At 42.1% G+C, this 16,074-nt stretch overlaps 1 protein-coding gene across 2 annotated transcripts in view; it reads right to left on the bottom strand.

Moving 5' to 3' along the window:
- Positions 1 to 2,326: 2,326 nt before the first annotated feature.
- The window catches only part of qki2 (QKI, KH domain containing, RNA binding 2), a 48,588-nt gene continuing 34,840 nt past the window's right edge, over positions 2,327 to 16,074 (bottom strand). Inside the window, exons 6-8 of one of the 2 annotated variants that reach the window (XM_080746926.1) lie at positions 15,693 to 15,992; positions 10,293 to 10,367; positions 2,327 to 4,016 (exon numbers count right to left, since the gene is read on the bottom strand). In XM_080746926.1, the coding sequence (XP_080603052.1) occupies positions 3,994 to 4,016; positions 10,293 to 10,367; positions 15,693 to 15,992 (398 nt within the window). In that variant the 3' untranslated portion in view covers positions 2,327 to 3,993. Of the gene's footprint in view, positions 4,017 to 10,292; positions 10,368 to 12,208; positions 12,635 to 15,692; positions 15,993 to 16,074 lie in introns of those variants that run through there. The other variant, XM_080746927.1, reaches the window with a different exon arrangement.

Genomic DNA, 16,074 nt, shown 5'->3' with positions numbered 1-16,074 from the left:
CACAATATATTTCAAAGACAATTATTGTACTGTTGACTCCACTAGATTTCCAGGAATGGAACAAGTACATTAAGAATTAAGGCCCCATTTCACTTTGAAAATAGCTGATCTACAAGCTCTCAACATGTCCCTATGCAACACGTTGAGAGCTTGTGCATCTGCTATTTTCACTACTGATATTCACACTGATATTCGTTGTATTTTGCAACGCATACTTTTGAATACTTAAATATCTAAGTCCTTTACCTCGAGAACACATTTGTTCCAGAGTAATTGCGGTCCAGAGTACTTTGTCCACCGCTTGCACATGCGTACAGAAAGGCACAGAAGGTAAGCAAACACGGTCCTCACAAAGCCTCCAGTTAAAACAGAGAACATTGGAAAAAGTCCAGTATCTCAGGAAAAACATTGCAAAATGTAAGGTTACAGATTACGTATGGATGGCACAATGGTGTTTAAACATGAAACAATACAGGGTCGTTAAATGTACGTATATATGTTTGCATCAAATTATTCTCCGTAATAAGGCATATTGTTCTTATCTGAAAAGGTCATTTAATGTTATTTTTTTCCCACGTATAAAATAGAATATAAAAATACAATATAAACTTGTTACAGATGTTATGCATATGTCCATCATTTTCTTTTCTTTCTTTCTTTCCTTTTTTTTCCTTTTTTTAAACTTTTTGTTCAAAGGAACACACACACAAAAAAAACGCCAACAGTGAATCGATCTCGGGTACAAAAGCAACAAACGCACCTGCGGAGGCAGCGGTCAAAGAGTGGACAACACATGCAAATAAATGTACATACAAAATGGTATCTCCCTATCTATTCAAAACAAAGAAAACAACCAAACAAAGAAGAAAAAAACACAATATAGTAACACTGTCGCGACGAGGCCTCATTCTCCAATCCAAAGACATTGCAACTGGAAGTGGATGGATGAGATCTACCCGATATGGCTGAATGCTTCAATACTGGAACGCACTGCTTCTCAACGCCGGGTCCAAAGGGAACCCTTATACGGGTCTGTTAACTCAGAGAGTAAAACACATGGGTTTGTTCACTCTCAGAGAGTTAAATAAGCATCGAGGAGTTTACAGTGTAGATTTAGTTATTCAGTAATAGCTTATAGTTCTGTGATTCTCAACATTTTTAAAATTTCAAGGACACCCAGTTTGATATGCATTAGACGGGGTTGACGGGCCCTTAATTATTATTATTATTATTATTATTATTTTTTACTATTTTGAAAAACATTTTTAAATAGTTCAATAGCTGATCTACACTACAAGCTCACAACAAGACGATGTAGATCAGTTATTTGAAGTATTTCAAAATGTTCCTTTTTTATTTTGTAAAAAAAAAGGCAAAGAGGTTTAGTGATAAGGTGTAAGTAAGGCATGGACGAAAATATAGTTAAATGTCTCAGAGACACTTGCCTGTCAGGTCAAGTTCTGTTCCTGCCCGAAAAGTATAAACCGTCCATTATGCAGAGTGCAACTGCTAGTTGTAAAAAGGTAGCATTGTTCTTCACAAATAGCCAATAGCATTATAGTGAAGACGGAATGCGCTTGCCCATCAGGCATCCTGAAAGCAAACTCCACTTGCCCGAGCGTTTTATTTACTTGCCACGGGCAGACGGGAAAGCGCTACGAGTCAACCCCTTGGAACTCCAAATCGGCACTGTAAAATCCTCAGTGATGATCTAACTCTGTGAGTGTTATGTGCACACTCTCACAGTTACAGACCTACGAGGGTCCATCTGGACCGTGCTGGATGGTCCCCCGGACCACTACGTTGAGAAACGGTGCCGTTAATGCACTTTACTTTCAGTTGAGCCACGTTTTGGCACTAACAGAACACGCGCGTTCTCCCAATAAACATGAAAAATATTAACTATTATTCCCGTTAGGCTTGTAACATTAATCCGTTATATCGTTAATAAATAAAGGCACTGTTTCGTTGTGTGCGCCGAGCTCCTACTGCGGCGCTTATAACAAACTGCGTGGAAAGAGGAAGGCGGTCTGCTGCACTTAGACAAGAGGGCTAGGATCTCCCCTTGTGTGTGTGTGTGCGCGTGCGCGCGCTCAGGTGTGACATACATTTGTGCGTGTCGATTCAATGTTGTGCAGATGGGCGTGACCGGACAGAGGAATTGAGGTATGATAAACACGAGATGGTTACATAATGTGTAACTGTGACTCGTTAGCCTTCCTTTCCACTTAGAAACACTTAAGGGAATATCTTGGCTCCCCCCCCCCCCCCGCTCCATTCTACTTAGAAACCTCTTATCTCCAAGAGTTTGGGACATTAGGGGCTGTATTTTGACTGTCTTAAGTACCAGCTCTTATGCCTTAACTTGGAAGGCCTGTCCATATTGTCTCCGACCACCGAATCTTTCGTCGGAGAGTTTCCGACTTTCTGACGCGCAGCTTTCCGAACTCCAATTCGGGGTAATGCTTTTCAGAAGATGCGAGTGACGTCATTTTGTAGTTGAACCGGACAATTCCGGCGAAACATTTGGTGGTCGACAGGCCTTTAAGTTAAGGCTTAATAAGAGCTGGTACATAAGACAATCAAAATAGAGCCCTAGGTTTCTAACCTACAGAAATTATACACAATGTGTGTGTATATGTGAGTGCTTTAGCCACACTGAGTTTCTACACGGCTAAGTTAGCATTCCTCCCACATCCCAGCGGAGACGCTAGCTGCAAGCTAACAACGTGATACAACGTGACAAAATGCCCCCCCCGACAAACACGAAATAGCACAATTCAAATACACAAAATATCCCATTTTAGAGTTTAGTGTTCACCAAGGAGGGGTCAATATGGAGGATAAGTACAATTATCATCATTATCAGTGTAGTTGCCACGCAATTAGCATAGTCATTAATTAATGTGGTTTGTCACGTGGTGACTGGGGCAGTGGTGGACAGTAATCTAAGTACATTAGCTTTGAGTACTGCACTGAAAGTACATTTTTGGTACTTTTACACATTTTTTGGAAACTTTCACTCCACTACTTTTCAAAGACAAAATGGTGTACTTCTTTTCTACTTTTCAAGGAAGGGGGAAAAGAAAAGGTACATGGTGAATTAACCACTTTAACCACATTTAAAAAAAAAACATGTGGAAAAAGATCTGATCTACAAGCTTACGCGGTAGTAGCGTAGTAGAGCTTGTAGTATCTAGTAGTTTAATAGCAAGTTCTGCAATTACTTTAACTCAAGTGCAAATCTGACTTGAGCAGCTCTAGATGAGTAGTATTTGACTATAGGGAGTCTGTATACTTTGATTGGAGTACTGTTGTCCACCACTGGACTCGCGGGGCAGAGGAGTGCCGATCAGGGGGTTTGGTACGGCATGATCAGCCCCTTCAGACCAGATCAGCTCAGAGACTGGTTTTTGGGGGACTGATTTGGCCCCCGGAGGCGCATGGGGGACACGTTACCCCAGTAACAATCTACTGGTTGTATGGGAATGGGAGGGTTGGGGGTGGAGCGATCGTGAAACGATCAATGAAAACAACTAAAAAAAGGATTGGAATTTTTTTTTCTTTTTTGGCCTGGTAATGACAGCTTCTTAAAAACCAGTAGTTCCCAAACTTTACATTTCAGGGACCCCCCACCATAACCTAGAAAGGGTTCCATCTGGGGACTCTCTGGAACCAGCGCAAGGACCCCCGGGGAGAGGGTCCCCGGACCCCCACTTTGAGAATGGCAGTCTTAAAAAGTGACAGCTTATAGCTTTGAGGGGGGGGGGGGGGGGCGGGGGGGAAATGAAGGAAGGCACGATTGGCTAGGACTCGGTGATAGGCGGGTCCCAGGTGATGGCTGTCCCTCTGGGTTGGCTGGTTGTGCAGTAGTAGTAGTAGTAGTAGCGGTCTCTGGTTGGCTTGACCGGGGGGGATTGGCGGGGCCATGGGCCAATGAAGGCAGAGATGGGCGGGTCACCAGTTGGGCGGAAAGGTCAGAAGGTCAGGGGGTCATGGGTTAGTTGCCGTGGCAGCTAGAGTTAGACATACAGAAGAAGACGGGACAGACGTGGAAGAAAAAAACAAAACAAAGTAAAAACAAAAGAAGAAGAAGAAGAAGAAGAAGAAGAAGAAGAGAGGAAGGGAACATAAAAGGAGGGGGAGGGACATAAAAAAAAGAAAGAAAAAGATAGAAGAGAGATTAGTTTCAGCTAGTGGCGTCAGGGTGATAATCATACAGCATCTACCGCAGTCACACACAGTGGGAGGGGGCTCAGCTAGCGTTTTAAGAACGCGCCTGTGCCATATTGTTGACGCTGTTGTTGCCAGTTGTGTGCATCAATGCTCGGCACGTTTTCTCTAAATTAACCAACCGCCTTGTGCGTAGGGATGGGACGATATGAAAATGTCATATCACGATTATTGTGACAAAATAAATCACGATTTACGATATTATCTCGACAATCAAAATCTATTATCCTGGGGCGGAACATTTGCCAAAAAATAGCCGATCTACAGTTGTGACGCGTTGTGAGCTTGTAGATCTCAATTAAATCTCCACAATATTAAATCTCCACGATACGATTATCGTGAGTGTTTTTTTATCACGATAAACGATAATATCGCGTATCGTCCCATCCCTACTTGTTGGCGGCGATGTCGTTCATAAGCTCGGCATAACCATTCGTTAGCGCTTGCGTCAGCCACCGAAGGTTGACACAAAGGAATGGGCGTTTTACATTATGCTCGTATGGGCTTATGAAGGGCAGCCTGTTTTTGGGTGGGGCGTGAGGATGGTTTAGTTGGGGGTCCCCTCCTACTGTGTAACTGGTGCTACACAGTAAAATCCTCAGCGGTAATAGAACTCAGAAAGCATACACATGGAACCAAATGGACCCGAATAGTCGGAGGCCTTGGGGAGATAAATTCGTGCTAATCAGTCAAAAGGCGCCAAATTTTGCACAGATGTAGCCCAGGGCATGCTCTAATGATTTAGGGCTCCCATTGACTTTCTATACACTATACTACAGGAGGATAAATAAATCTGCTTTAAGTAGGATGTGAGGTGTCTAACTAGGGGTTTGTCATGATTCTGACTCCATTGCAAGCATTTGTTTTGCACAAAAAAAAAACTTTCCCTGGGCTATAAATGGCCCCACCAAACGGCCACAAAACTGTGAAAAGTGATGAGTCATCACTAAAACATAATTTTGTGGGGCCATTTATAGCCCAAGGAATGTTTTTTTTGTGCAAAACAAATGCTTTCAATGGATTCAGAATCATGACAAACCCCTAGTTAGACCCCTCACATCCTACTTAAAGCAGATCTTTTTCTGGGTATTTTCCTCCTGTTTAGAAAGTCGATGGGAGCCCAACTTGATTTGGCCGCTGTGATGACCCCGAAGGTCGCCGACTTGGGCGCCCTAGCTAAATCATTAGGGCATGCCCTGGGCTACATCTGTGCAAAATTTGGCACTTTTAGACTGATTAGCAACGAAAAAACCCCAAGGGCCCCGACTAGAAAGAGTCCATTTTGGTTCCGTTTTGCACGTCTTCCCAAGTTAAATCAAGGGCTATGGATTTGATTGTGTACACAGTGATTACTATTCATGCTAGCTTGGGCTACACCTGGCACAGACAAGACAACAAAACCATGGACGGAGAAGAAGACATAGCATGGTTTCATCTGCGTAAGAAGAGTGGTTTGTTTGTTTGTGGTTTTTATCTCTAAAGAAGGCTGACGGGCGTAATTCCCACCGTGACAAATTAGAGGTAATGTTTAGCAGCAGGCATACAGTCTGGATGATTAACTGTCGTGATTGAGTCAAGGTTTTTATTGATTATGATTCTGGCTCCACTGGCACACCAGGTTATTAGAAAAACTGCGCCTAAGAGACTACGGTAAAAGCAGAGGAGGCCCAAAATGTAAAAGGAAAAAAAAAACAAGTGATGAGGTGGTTAAAAAGATGGTGATTTGTTTTTAGACGGAATTAAGAAGTAAGGAATTATCAACAGACATTGTTCTAACTACAGTAATGATTTAGAGGCTTTGGTTTGCTTTCCCAGGTTTTGTTTTTCAATATTCAACTTTATTGCCTTTTGGAGATTTTTGAAGTTTTTTTTTTCTTCTTTTTTTTTGTTCACTGTACAACATGAGCGCCACTGCTCAAAACACACAACAGGGCAGCTATTAGCTATAGTCTGTTTCTATTGCATACAGTCATGAGGCCAGAAAGAAAAGAAACAAAACAAAAAGAGGAGAGGGACACCTCTTTATAAATACATGAGAGTACAGTACTGTGTCCAATGCGCGTGTAGCTGTTTACAGGTTGACTTGAGGCAGCGCCACCGCCCCGCCCCCCCCCCCCCCCCGTTTCCCTCTCTGTCTCAACGCTTGCTGGCAGGAGAACGATTTTCGCCAATTCAAGTCTATTTTCTTCAAAGATAGATAGAAATATACTGGCGAATATTAGAGACAATATAACCCTAGCGCAATTTTTCTTTTTCTTTATGCAATTAGGCGACAGAGCACATTTGTGCATGATGTCTATTGTGCCAGATTGTTTTAGGGTTAGGCTATAGGCTCTACTCTGACTGATATTCACTACAGCAGGGTTCCCCAATAGGCGGCCCGCGGGCCATTTGCGGCCCGCGGGGGCTACTGTCTGGCCCACACCAACCCCGGTAAGAGCAGCAACAACACTAGTATATTGTCGTTGTCGGGTAGAAATCTCGTATCTCCAAATTTCTACGTTCTTTTGCAAATCATACAAGGCCGTCGCACAAAAGTAGTGAAAACAGCTGTTTTCACTAGTTTAAATCATTTTTAAAATGATGAATGCAAAACAAACAGTTTTGGACATACAAGGTTTCCACCCGACAACGACGAAATATAACTCATGTAATTGACCCACTGGCATGTCACTTGTCATGATCTGAAATGGCAAATCTTTGAGTAGCAGCAGCGCCGTGCAATGAGGGCCTCTACAACTCTTTTTCCCGGGCTGAATCAGGGGCCCAGCATGTCCCTGATTGTCTCTAATATTCGCCAGTATATTTCTATCTATCTTTGACGAAAATAGACTGGTTCTCCTGCCAGCGAGTGTTGAGACAGAGAGGGAAATGGGGAGGCAGGGCTGGGGGGGGCGCTCTGCCTCAAGTCAACCTGTAAACACGTCCAATGCGCTCCTCCCTACTGCTAAACCGTACCGTTGGAAGTTTACATGGATACTCTTTACCTATAAAAAGTATAATGTAAAAATGGAATAAAAGAATGCGCAATAAAAAATAAAATCCTTTCCGCGTTTGATTTAAAACAAATCCAACGCGGAGGGATTTTTTTTTTTTACCGTGCATGTATTTTCCGAGCGACCTGAAGTTCAGAAGCTCAAAACAAAAACAAGAACATAAAGCACTTAAATTCCTTAAAATCCCTATTTACATATTTATTTTTGCAGCTAAAAATACATAGCATCAGCACCACTCCCACTAAAAAGGAATATATACTGTAATATGAAGGATGTAAACATCAGGCCCCGTCAATCAAGTCCCGTGGGCGTGTGATAAGACGTGTAACAGACTAAAATATATAATCATGTGGTATAATAATATAAAAGAGCTTATAACACAGAGTTCAGTAGTAATCACACACTGCTGTTTTTAGTATTTGGAAAAAACAAACAGAAAAGGAAAAGAGATTTTCTCATCAAGTAACCGTCTAAGGAAAAAAGCTTTTCAAGTGTTACCGCTCTATTGAGATGGACACGAGTTGAGTTTATCAAAAGAAAAAGGAAAAAACATTTTTCATGGAATGAAAATTGATCTGAATGTTAAAGGACGACTTCACTTCATTTTCAAACTAACATATAAATGGTCCTCACGGATGCTCATGATAGAAATTGTACGATTTTTGTCTACCCACTCTCTCAGTGTCTCAGAGGAGGGCTGTGTGTGGACAGTTCAGAAACCCGCCTCCCAGTGACATCAGCATGGGAGAATCAAGCTAACAGAAACTGCAGCCTTCAGGCTCATACATACTCCATCACCTTAAAAAAAAAAGAAACTGTATATTTCATTGTCAATTGAATTTCCCCTGGATAGTTCGACCGATCATTGCTCAACACATTGCTGGCCAGGCCTAGAATCGAAACTGTGGCATCCTCGATGCTTAATTCTCCCCAACCATCCTCACCTAAAAAGGTGAAGAGCTCACCTGGAGTATGCATCAGATGCCTATCACTCCACTCCAGGTGAAGTGATAGCTCTTCACCTTTTTAGGTGATAGCTAGAAAACTACAACCGCGGTGATAGATGCTCACTCCACCCTGTAGTATGTATGAGCCTTTCCTATTTCTGTCAAGTTAGCATGCTAAAATGGAAGCCATTGTTCTCATGTTAATACAAATCTTTATTTTAACCATTTCATCATGCGCATCAGTGAGGACCATTTACATAAATATAACTTGAAAAAGCGCAAAGTCGTCCTTTAACTGAAACTGCCTGTGTGTGTGTGTGTGTGTGTGTAGGTCGAAAAGGCAACGATGAGAAAGGAGAGAAAAAAAAACAAAAAAGGCTTCAGTCAGTCACAAGGACCGTCACATGAATGTAATGACCCATTCTAATTGAGAGGGCCCGCCCACAAGCACTGTGCTTCGTCTGATTGGTGGGCAGATAGCTCGCCCCCCCCCCCCCCCCGCCACTCATTCTCATGGACTGTGCTATCATTGAGACCAATCTGTTTCACATTATAATCTCACTGCATCAGTGCATATGTGACCTTTTGTTTACGTCTGAAGCATACCGAGGTGCTTTCAGCACGCCGCGTTAACGCACAGTATGTAAACTGACACTGGTTCACACGCACGCACGCACACACACACACACACACCACGCATCACGTGCGCACAGATCATGCACGGGTACTTACGCACATATACGCAGGAATGCACCCTTTCACGCGACACACACAACACGTGCGCATGTGCACACAGATCATGCACGGTCGGGATCTCGCACGCACACACATACACAGGAATGCACGCATTCACACACGTTTGTATTACTATATTTGCGAGGCCATCAACATTTTTAGGAAGGCATTGAGATAATAACCGAAACATTGCTTGTAGCTTGTGGATGAGCTTACCACCAAACCCGAAAACTAACCTCTAAATCAGGAGTTTTCAAACTTTTTTGACTCACCCCCGTAAATAACCTTTTCATTCACGACACCCCCGAATTACACTGTTAATCTTTTGAATTTTACATCATATTACGCAACGTAAACATGCTCATCTTTCCACCTGAGATACGGTAGGCTATGTCACGGAGAAATATCCGTTTCCATCAGAAATGATAAATAAATAGTTCAAGTATAAATAGCTTTATACTTGAACCACTTGAACCCCAGCATCCCTGTTCGGGGAGGAAGGTTCACCAAAAATAGCGGATCTAAAAGCTCACAACGTGTGAGCTTGTAGTTCGGCTATTTTTGATGAAGAGAGTTGGTCGTAGATGGATAAAGAACTCATCAAGAACTCATTGTGCAAATCAGGTCTGTTTTACTAAGCATAGTGAAGTGATATTGATATAATGATATATTGTTGAATTCCAAATGTTATCAGATTATTCGGAGGCACCCCCGGACTGGCATCAGGGCACCCACTTTCTAAAGGACTAACCCTAACACTAACCACAACAGGAAACCTTTCCTAATTGTAAGCCAAGAAGCCAAAACATTTTTTTTTTAACCACAAACTTTTCTTCAAATTCTACTACACTTGTGGGGACATTCGGGCCTCACAAGCATAGTAATTAGGGCTGTCACGATTGTGACATTTTACATGACGATTAATTGTCACTCGATTTAATTGTGTTTCTGCCATTGACAATTACATTCCTGTTTGGCTTGTAGGCTTTGAAGTTGCACATGGCAGATATTACACAAACTAAATATACAAAGAAATGACTTACATATTTGACAACTTTGTACTTGAAAAAGAACATTGATAGTGGAAATAGCCGATCTACAAGCTCACAACGCGTCGCAATGTAGATCTGCTATTTCCACTACTTCCACTACTTTTTGAAAGTGTTTAAAACTATATTAACATTTATCAACATGGAAACGATTATGACGATTATGCTAAATAATTGCGATTGCCTCAAATAATTGCGATTTGACAATTATGTAATAATTGTGACAGCCACAATAGTAATACAAACACAAGTACACACACGTACCCATACACACACACAGTCACACACGCACGCAAGCACGCACACACAGAGTGTCTGGTGAGCTAACTAACCTCTGTCTGTAGTCACTACCCTTTGGTAAGGATGGATTCTCATGTCGTGGCGTCGAACCTTAGCCGCCATGGCACCTGCTCACAGCAGAGCCACGCCATTGGCCAAAACAGAACACACATCACAACGGGTTACTTCGTGATTGGACAGGAAGGACTAGAGCCCGACCCATATATGGGGATCTGTCCGGACCATTGATAGATCATTGATCATTATTTATATTCATTCTACGTGTCGCAATAAACACGCTGTGAGCTTGTGGATCAGCCAGATTATTTTTGAAGATTTTTTAACAGGGCTTAGTTGGTTAAAGGACAACTTAGTTTTTAGAGAAAAGAAAAGATGAGTGTTAAAATGTTTTCATTTAATTCTTTCTATCGTTTTAGTGATTTTAATGATTTTGATTTGCATGCATGCCCCAGGTTGGGGCATGCATGCAAGTGGCTAAATATGTATTTTTAGACACAATAAGCCCATTCCCAAGATGCACCGCAAGCTTTCATGGGCAGATGTGATTTATGGGGGCTGGTGTAAATAGTAACAATGAAATTGTCGGCTTATTGGGTCTAAAAAGACATATTTAGCCACTTGCATGCATGCCCCCAACCTGCGGCATGCATGCAAATCAAAATCGTTAAAATCACTCAAACGAGAGAAAGAAGTAACATTTTGACACTCATCTTTTCTTTTCTCTAATGACTATCTAAAATATGAACGCTTGTTGTAAAAAAACCTAAGTTGTCCTTTAAATGAAATCAATTTAAATTAAAAAAAAAAAAATATATATATATACTGTATATCAGTCCCCAAAAAACGGAAACCAAAAATTGATCAGATTTTTTGGGGTCCGGAACGCCCCAAAAATGGTGTCATGGGTCGAGCTCTAGACAGGACAGCAGGCTTCATCAACATCACACAGTCAGCCCAGAGGTGAGCAGTTAGCATCTACATCAATCAGTACAACCAGGCTTTGACTACACACTTTAAGACCGTGGTTCTCAACCTTTTCAGGCCGCGACCCCCAAAATAATCATAATTGAACTGGGGACCCCCACACCCTGCACAAGCACTTGGAATTGTAGTAGTTGGCATTATATTTAGTTTGACTAAATCTGTTCCATTGTGAAAATAGCCGATCTACATGCGCACAACGCCTCGCGTTGCGAGGCGTTGTGAGCATGTAGATCTGCTATTTTCACCATTTCTGCCTCTAATATTTGACAATTTGACCAATGCTTGACCAGAGGTACTAAAAAGTCCTTAAACTGTCACTTCAGAAATGTGCAGATACCCTAAACTTATTATACTGTATAGAACTGTATGTTGGTCTGTTAACTGGTGAGTGAGAAAACAATGTTAACATTTATCTAAACATCTGGAGACCCCCCACAATAATTTGGGGACCCGACCCACAGGTTGAGAACCACTGCTTTAAGGCAGTGATTCTCAAACCTTTTTCATGTCAAGGAAAGGACCCCCCATAACTCTTTGAGAGTGTAGAAATGGTTCCCAAATGTTGGGCACGTAAGGGTTCTCAGCTTTTGTCCAATATATGAAGGGGGGGGGGGGGGGGGGGGCTCTGAGGAAAAAAGGTTGGGAACCACTTAATTAAGGGGTTAAAGAATGAAAATAACTAAAAAATAAAATAAAGTTCTAAGAGATATAGTTTCTACTCTTTCTGTGGACGTCTACTCTAAGCTTTATAGGTTTACTCTGAGAATGCGTGAACTTTGTCCACTAATTTCATCGTAGATTCAACCTTGAAGGTTGTTTCAAGGTCACTGCGTATAGTTCTATAAAACACACTTTAAAAACACACACACACACACACACACACACACACACACACACACACACACACACACACACACACACACACACACACACACACACACACACACACACACACACACACACACACACACACACACACACACAAAATAGTGCTATCATACTGATATGTTAACTAAAAAGGGGGCAGCATCACAGTTACAAAGCTGAAGCTATTAAAAGTGTTAAACACATTTACGCTACCACACACCGCCGCAGCGCTATAGCTAGCTAGCTAGCCGGCACCATACGCTAATAAATAGATTAAATCAGAAGGCTTGTCAAGAAGAAGGAATGGACATTAAATCACTAAAGTAGAAAAACAAAAACAACAGGAGGAGAAAAAAAACAACGCTTGTCAACAAATCTGTCATCCTAAAGAATATAAAAGGACATTTCAGTGTTTCGCTATAATAGGTCAGGCACATGTAGGGGGGTTTTCTCTGCAAAGCCAGTCCATGTGTGTGTAGGGAGGTGTTTGCTATGGTTTAGCCTTTGGTTGGGAATGCCATACCTGTTGAACAACAGAGAGAGAGAGAGAGAAGGTTACGGTTAGCTTATAGCTCTCATATAGCTTTGGTCCAGTGCCTCACAACAGTGCACATCAGCCATATTGGAAACAATGTATCATTCTTGAGACCGCAGTTTTCCCGGTGAACCTGAGCACAGCGGTGGGGATGCGGGAGTGTGGGGAACACACAACACTGACTATTGCCGATGATGGAGAGGGTATATAGCTTTATTGAGAGGCACTCTTGCCGATTTCGGAAGAGACTCATCGCCAATTGCAAGATATTTAAAAGTTATTTGGGGCCATGAATGATGATAACCTCTTCTTCCCACTACTCGAAATTTATATTGTCTGTGTTATTGTTTACAACCACAATTATTCACGTGTGGCAAGATCGTGGTTCCACTACTTTTACTAATAGGCTAGTGTAGGCTTAGAAGCCTTTTCAGAAGTTAATTTAATGTTTTCCATTTAATGATTTCCTTTATCCTCATCTATCTTGCGCTAATGCACGCAACTGTTTTCGCCATGAAGCCTAGTAGGCTTTTCAGAAGTTCATTTAATGTTTTCCATTTAATGATTTCCTTTATCATCATCTTGCGTAAATTTTCGCCAGGTTTTAAGGTCTTATTTTAGTTGTTTCTCATAAGCTCGCAACCCCCCTTGCCCATCGGCCGCCACCGGTGCGCTCAGGTTCACCGGGTGCTAGTGCTATTATACTGTTGCACTAGGGTGTTGTTTTGCCGATAAGAACATTGGCCGGGTTTCCCAAAGCGGTTTTAGCCCTTCGTAGCTCACGCATGGTCGTAGAGACCAAGCCCCGACCGTCATGTTCCCGGGTTTACATGGGTTCGGGGCAGAGTGACTTATTTAGCACCAACACCAACATTCAGATTTCACAAAGAAAGTGCTTAATTGAAGTCTCACACCTGTCTAAATACGGTATAGTATTCTGTTTTCCCATGTATTTCCTGGCGTTCCCCATGCGCACCAACCCCATTGAGATGTGGGCGTGGCCTTGCAAAAATCCAGAAATACATGGGAAAACAGAAAGTGATCGGATTAAAAGGCTTCTTATTAAAGAACACGGAGGATACGTACCATATTTAGACAGGTGTGAGACTTTATTAAGCACTTTGTTTGTGAAATCTGAATGTTGGTGTAGTTGTAGAGAGCTAAATAAGTTGCTCTGCCCAAACCCGGGAACATGCCGGTCGGGGCTCTGTCTCTACGACCATGCGTGAGCTACAAATGGCTAAAATCGTTTTGGGAAACCCGGGCATTAACGTGTCATGATGCGACGTGTTGTTAGCTTCAAAATCACACTACAGAGTATGAAACTGGTGTAACATCCCGCCAAAGAGCACGTTAACAACCCACAGTGAATTTCCCTCGGTTTGCGTTTCAGATTAATTAACTTTTCTTTTTTAAGGAATGATGAAAACAGAAAACTGTAACAGTTCAGATTCAATTCAGATTGCATTTTTAAATGTACTGGATATTACACATATATATATTTTTTTTAAATACTAAAGAAACAAGCTTTTGACACATGCCCAAACTAGCACAAACTGCCGACTCATAAACTGTCTGGTGACGGTTGTTTGTGTAAAGACAACAGTTGTGGGACGGAGGCCATTAGAACCGATGGGAGAACATCAGTCTTCCCTCACTTGAAAAGCATCTTTACTTTAATGAGTAAATGAATGAGTAATGACAGCATATGAGGGCCGGTCGGTCACAGATGAACACATGGTGATACATTCCCTCGGGGTTGTTAACATTCTTTAACAGGGCGTTATAGTGAGGCACTGGGCCAGAGAGAGCTGCATGCAACTCTGCATCACACATGTGCAATGGTGGGACGGTCACTAAACTCATTTACATTTAACCTGAGTATTTTACTCGACCCATTTAGGCCGGGAACACATTTTTGTGATAGTACAGTACATGTAAAGCATGTAGCACTAGCAACCAATTTGTTTTTGTAATTTTTGAATAACATTTTGACCTTCTTTTCAGAAAACGTAGGTCAAGCCGAAATGGAAATGTTTGGGGCATCTGTACATTGTGTTTCTATTAAAAAATGACCACAAAAAGCGTAAAATAATGATAAAATAATCATTTTGGCCATTGTCAGACCGACACTTTGTTTACATTCTAGTCTATTCTTTGATAGTGTTATGCCTCATTCACACTACAGATATATAGTTGAACGTTTAGCTTGGTAATTCAATGTAATCTCAATGGAAACCAGCTTTAAAGATACAGGAGACGCTCCAAACAAAGCTTTGAAAGCTTTAAAGCTGGTTTCCATTGAGATTACATTGAATTACCAAGCAAAACGTTCAACTATATATCTGTAGTGTGAATGAGGCATTAGACTAGGATGTAAACAAAGTGTCGGCCCGACAATGGCCAAAATGATTATTTTATCATTATTTTACGCTTTTTGTGGTAATTTTTTAATTGAAACACATAAATGAAGCTTATTTTTTTATAAAATATTTTCGAAACATTATTTTTTATTTTAGCATGCGTTTTTCAAGAAAAAGTTGACTATAGCTCCTTTCACTCCACTCCATTTCAAATACAAATATTGTACTTTTGACTCCGCTACTTTTCTAGGAAAGGAGGGACCCACACTTATTAAAGTACATCACGTATAAAGCACTTACATCTCCGTTTCAGAAATCGTGAAAATAGCAGATACAATAGATAGCTTGATACTACTGTACAAGCTTTTTATCAAAATCTAAATTTCAAGACACTAACGCACCGACATTAATTAAAAACAAATTGATCTGTGTAATTTGTACTTTTGGAAACAAGTACTCCAGGAGCAATATTTGACCAGGTCAAGTATCTATACTTTGACTCACGTACTACTGAGCTCTTAGTCCTCCACCACTGCAGATGTGTGTGTGTGTGTGTGTGTGTGTGTGTGTGTGTCTGTGTGTGTGTGTGTGTGTGTGTGTCTGTGTGTGTGTGTGTGTGTGTGTGTGTGTGTGCGCGTGTGTGTCTGTGAACACCTGCTAGTGTTTTCTTTCTTTTTACGTACCTAATACTCCAGACGAGTCGATGGGTCCGTACTCCAGTATGGAGGGCGTGAGCGTGTACGGGTACTCGTAGGGCGTGTAGATGATGCCGGACTCGGGCCCTTGCTGCATGAGTGCCGCGTGCGGGTTGCCGCCCGGCATGAGGGCGGAGCTCTGTATCTGGCGAATCAGCTGCATGTGCGTGGGCGCGGCCATGGAGGCGGGCGCCTGGTTCCGCTGCATCTGCTGCATCATCTGCGGCGAGTGCGCCGTGATCATGCGGGGCGCCTGGGGCGACGCCAGGGAGAACGTCATGGTGTGTGCTGTGCAGGCATGCATGTACACACACACACACACACACACACACACACACACACACACACACACACACACACACACACACAC

This window comes from Nannobrachium achirus (genome assembly GCF_963921795.1).
Source record: "Nannobrachium achirus genome assembly, chromosome: 18".
In the NCBI taxonomy this organism is placed as follows: Eukaryota; Metazoa; Chordata; class Actinopteri; order Myctophiformes; family Myctophidae; genus Nannobrachium; species Nannobrachium achirus.
Note: the sequence above shows the minus strand (reverse complement) of the source record. Positions and strands in the feature narration are given on the sequence as shown.